Source organism: Phalaenopsis equestris, unplaced genomic scaffold (genome assembly GCF_001263595.1).
Source record: "Phalaenopsis equestris unplaced genomic scaffold, ASM126359v1 Scaffold000224, whole genome shotgun sequence".
Lineage (NCBI taxonomy): Eukaryota > Viridiplantae > Streptophyta > Magnoliopsida > Asparagales > Orchidaceae > Phalaenopsis > Phalaenopsis equestris.
Window position 1 is genome coordinate 5825376 of NW_018164666.1, and position 3687 is coordinate 5829062.

General features: G+C 37.1%; 1 protein-coding gene across 1 annotated transcript in view; it reads right to left on the reverse strand.

The window, feature by feature from the left end:
- The window catches only part of LOC110023294 (ethylene-responsive transcription factor 4-like), a 3919-nt gene extending 935 nt beyond the window's left edge, over positions 1 to 2984 (reverse strand). The window contains exons 1-2 of the mRNA XM_020722614.1: positions 2394 to 2984; positions 2117 to 2310 (exon numbers count right to left, since the gene is read on the reverse strand). Of these exons, the coding sequence (XP_020578273.1) occupies positions 2117 to 2310; positions 2394 to 2822 (623 nt within the window). The 5' untranslated portion in view covers positions 2823 to 2984. The remainder of the gene's footprint in view (positions 1 to 2116; positions 2311 to 2393) is intronic.
- Between the last annotated feature and the right edge of the window lie 703 nt (positions 2985 to 3687).

Here is a 3687-nt window from a genome sequence, read left to right on the forward strand (position 1 = left end):
GAATATGTGCATATTCATGATATTAGAAATACTTCATGATCGGGAATGCCTTGGGGCTGCTAGCCTAATTCATCCTTTTTCTCCTTTTGTGTTGGTTTTTTCTTATGAAGGTCAAGTATTGGCACTTTAGTTGGTGTGCTCTTACTATCAGACTCTATAGTCGGACCCTATTGGAAAAATGGAGTGTATAAATGCTACGGTGTTGTTTCTTCACCTTCATGGCTAAGTTATGCACATCTTGTAAGATCATAAGAGTTTTAATTACACCAACTTAAAAACAATCATATTATTTGTTGTAAAATCGATTATTTTGTTTATGTATATATATTTTTTATTTAACATTAAAAAGTTAAATTCATCTTTTCACCCATATGCTATCACAAAACATTGAATGGGTCTAACAACCAAGAATTATACACGGGTCAATAAAATCAAATTACTAAAGTCTTTAGAGGAATGGTGTGCAACCTATTTTCTTCTACTTTCTTCAGCTTTGGAGGCACGTAGCATTTCTATTTGCCACATAGGCCTACATTCAAGTGATACCCACTTCATATGTCTCCAGTCAAATAAAGGGTCCATTTATGCAGCATCAATTTAAAATAAATCATTTGGATGAGATGCCCTTATTTTCTTTGCAAAATCTCCTTTTGACTTCTTCCTCATGACCTAGGGAACTTCCTAGGCCAACTTTCATTATTTTTCTAGCATCAAATATTTTTAAAAATATTTTAAAAATATGAACTAAAAAATAATCATTTAATTCACACTCAAATTACATCATGATAAAATTTTAATAAAACTTGACTAATTTTAAAATAGTTTTGGGTTTCCATGATTTTGGTGAAATAGCTAAAATAAAAAAGAAAATTATCGAGTTAGAACTAGTTTCAAATTGATTTGAAAATATCAAAATTAAATTGAAGCCATCAAAGAATATTTTGATGAGTGTACATATTGGACAATAATAATTATAAAAAAGATTAACTTCACTTATATTTCATGTAAGAAGGGTTCAACAAACAAACAAGAATGACAAATCATAACAATAAAGCCTCATGGAAACAAAGGGAGACTACTACTTTGAATTTGTCTATTCTAACTTAGGCCAAAGCTTACAATTTGACGAACAAAAAATAAATGTTATTTTTATAGACTCAACAAGTGAATCATAAAATACGTATTAAATTATACGATTACATGAAATCAAACATATAGAAAAATTGAGAGGGGGTGTGTGCTCCTCTTATTGTGTATGTCATATTACCTTTTTAGTGATAGGCATGAGTTAGAGGTTGACATTAGAAAATTCAAACTAATGTAGGATTCAATAAATGTTATGTAGCCCACCATAGAATCATCATAAGGTGAATTCTTCTTAGCTAAGAGCTCCATATGAGTATTATAAGAAGAAATTGGTAAATAAGTAAAATCAAGCAATCACCATTGGATGGCTACCAAGCACCTTTCAATAAATTCAACATCAAAATACCCATCAACTAACTTAACCCCGGTTTACCAGCCTTTCTTCGAGCTACTGATTATGGTTATTTCTTTTACTAAAGACTATAGGTTGAAGAGTGGTTTGGGTATGTGCAATTCTCAACTCAAGTACCTTAGTCTAAATCTTGATCATTTTAAATAGACATATAGTGAATACTATATATTTTAATAACATTAAAACTGAAACACACTTAAAAAGAAAGGGGGAATTTGCACACATAGCACCCAATTCTTATGTATTTACTTATCTGAACATCAAAATTTTGATTTTTACACCAAAAGCACATTTTCCCATGTATAGAAAGGTGGATTTTAGACATAGGTAAGTGTGCTTAGATGATAAAAATTAAGATTTGAATGGGAGACAGCTAAATGCATAAGAATTAGGTGCTGTATATGCAATTTTTTTCTAAAAATTGCAATTTTAATTTCTTATTCCGGAGTCCAATTTTGTGTAATCAATTACCGCACCCGTGACCCATCGTTTCCCGCACAGCTTCAATTATCCCTATTTTCGGCTATAATAGACAAAAAAAGAAGAAGGATTCCAGCTAACAAGGAAGAAAAACTCACAGTTTGCAGCTCAAAACAGCTTCTTTTACTCTCTCTGTACTTAATAAAAATCGTTCTTTTAACAGAAAAAGGTGAGGAATTTACAGAGGAAAGGAAACTAAGAACCACCGCGTTGAAGCAGTTCTCTCGCTTTTCAGCACTCCACCGTGCCCGTCGCCGGCGAACAACTCCGAAGATCCCCTCCTCCACAACCCCTTCTTCAAGGATATAAAATCCTCTTCTCCTCCATCCATCCTGTATAACTCCACTTTCATCATCAATCCTCATCGGAAGTTTCAGGGCTCGGTTCCAAATTAAGGTCCGGATATTTCCAAGACCTCGAAGGCGGCGGAGCCGCCACCGCCACCGCCGCGGCCGCTGCCGCAGGCAGCACACCGGCCTGCAGAGCGGCCCACCTGAGCGTCCACTCTCGCCCCGACCTCCGAAGCCTTCTTCCTAATAGACGCCGCCGTGATTCCGCCGCCGAAATCTCCCGTCGGCTCCTCCACCTCGATCTCCTCCGGGAAGTTAAGCCGCGCCGAGCGTCCTCTCAGGAGATACACGGCGGTGTCGTAAGCTCTCGCCGCCGCTACCGGCGTCGAGTAGGATCCAAGCCATATCCTCGACCGCTTGTTCGGCTCTCTTATCTCCGCCACCCACTTGCCCCACTTTCTCATCCTCACTCCCCTGAACTGTTTCTCCCTCCTTCCGGCGGCCGTCGCCGGGGGCTGCGGCGGCGGTTTTCTTCCTTCCTCTCTCCTCTCCATCTATGCTCTCGTCGGCGGGCAGGCGGGCTGGCGCTTTGGTTTCTTGTAGCGCTCTTGTGGACGCGGATTGTCTGTACTTAGATGTCTAATTATACTGAGGGTGTTATTAGGGATTTGATTACCGGCCACGGAAAATAATAATAATTTATTGATTTTGGTTTTATCTTCTTGCCACGCTGCGCTTGGAGCTCTTCTTTTGGAAACTAAAAAAGACCACACGCAAGGGAAATGGGATGACGACCCTGCGCACGCATCTTAAGGCAACACGTGGAAGGAGTCTAGCGGAATAAGAGGGATCGGGAAGTCATAATATCCTTGTGCCATTTTTATGAGTAAATTTAAAAATTTATGGCTTATTTGGGATGATTTTTAATTTGTTTTATTTTTTAAATCATCGTCATAAATTTATTTTGAAAACTATTTTTTTTAAAGTTTTATTAAAATTTTATGAGGAAAAAAATTTTTTTCCTAACAATTTTTAAAATATGATAATTGTAAAAAAATTCATGTTGATTTTTTTGGGAAAATATATATTTATAATGATAGTTTGATTTATAAATAATTATTATGTGCTATTGTACACATAAAAATATGTATGCACGAATCTCATAACAGATAAGAGACCTAGGAAGGAAGCACGACTGATCGAATGTAGCAATAGACGATCGTTTCAATTCTGCAGCAACGAAGAAAATATCTTACCCATGCGATCGACATAAGATAACAAAAGAAAGTTTCTGAGGGATAGTCATCAGTCTTCAGAACGATTGATGAGAAACACTCATTCAGACCATAAGCGATCGACTAAGACTTGTCAGACGATAAGAGACCCTTATCGGTCGAATTGGTCCTGGTTTTTATTATA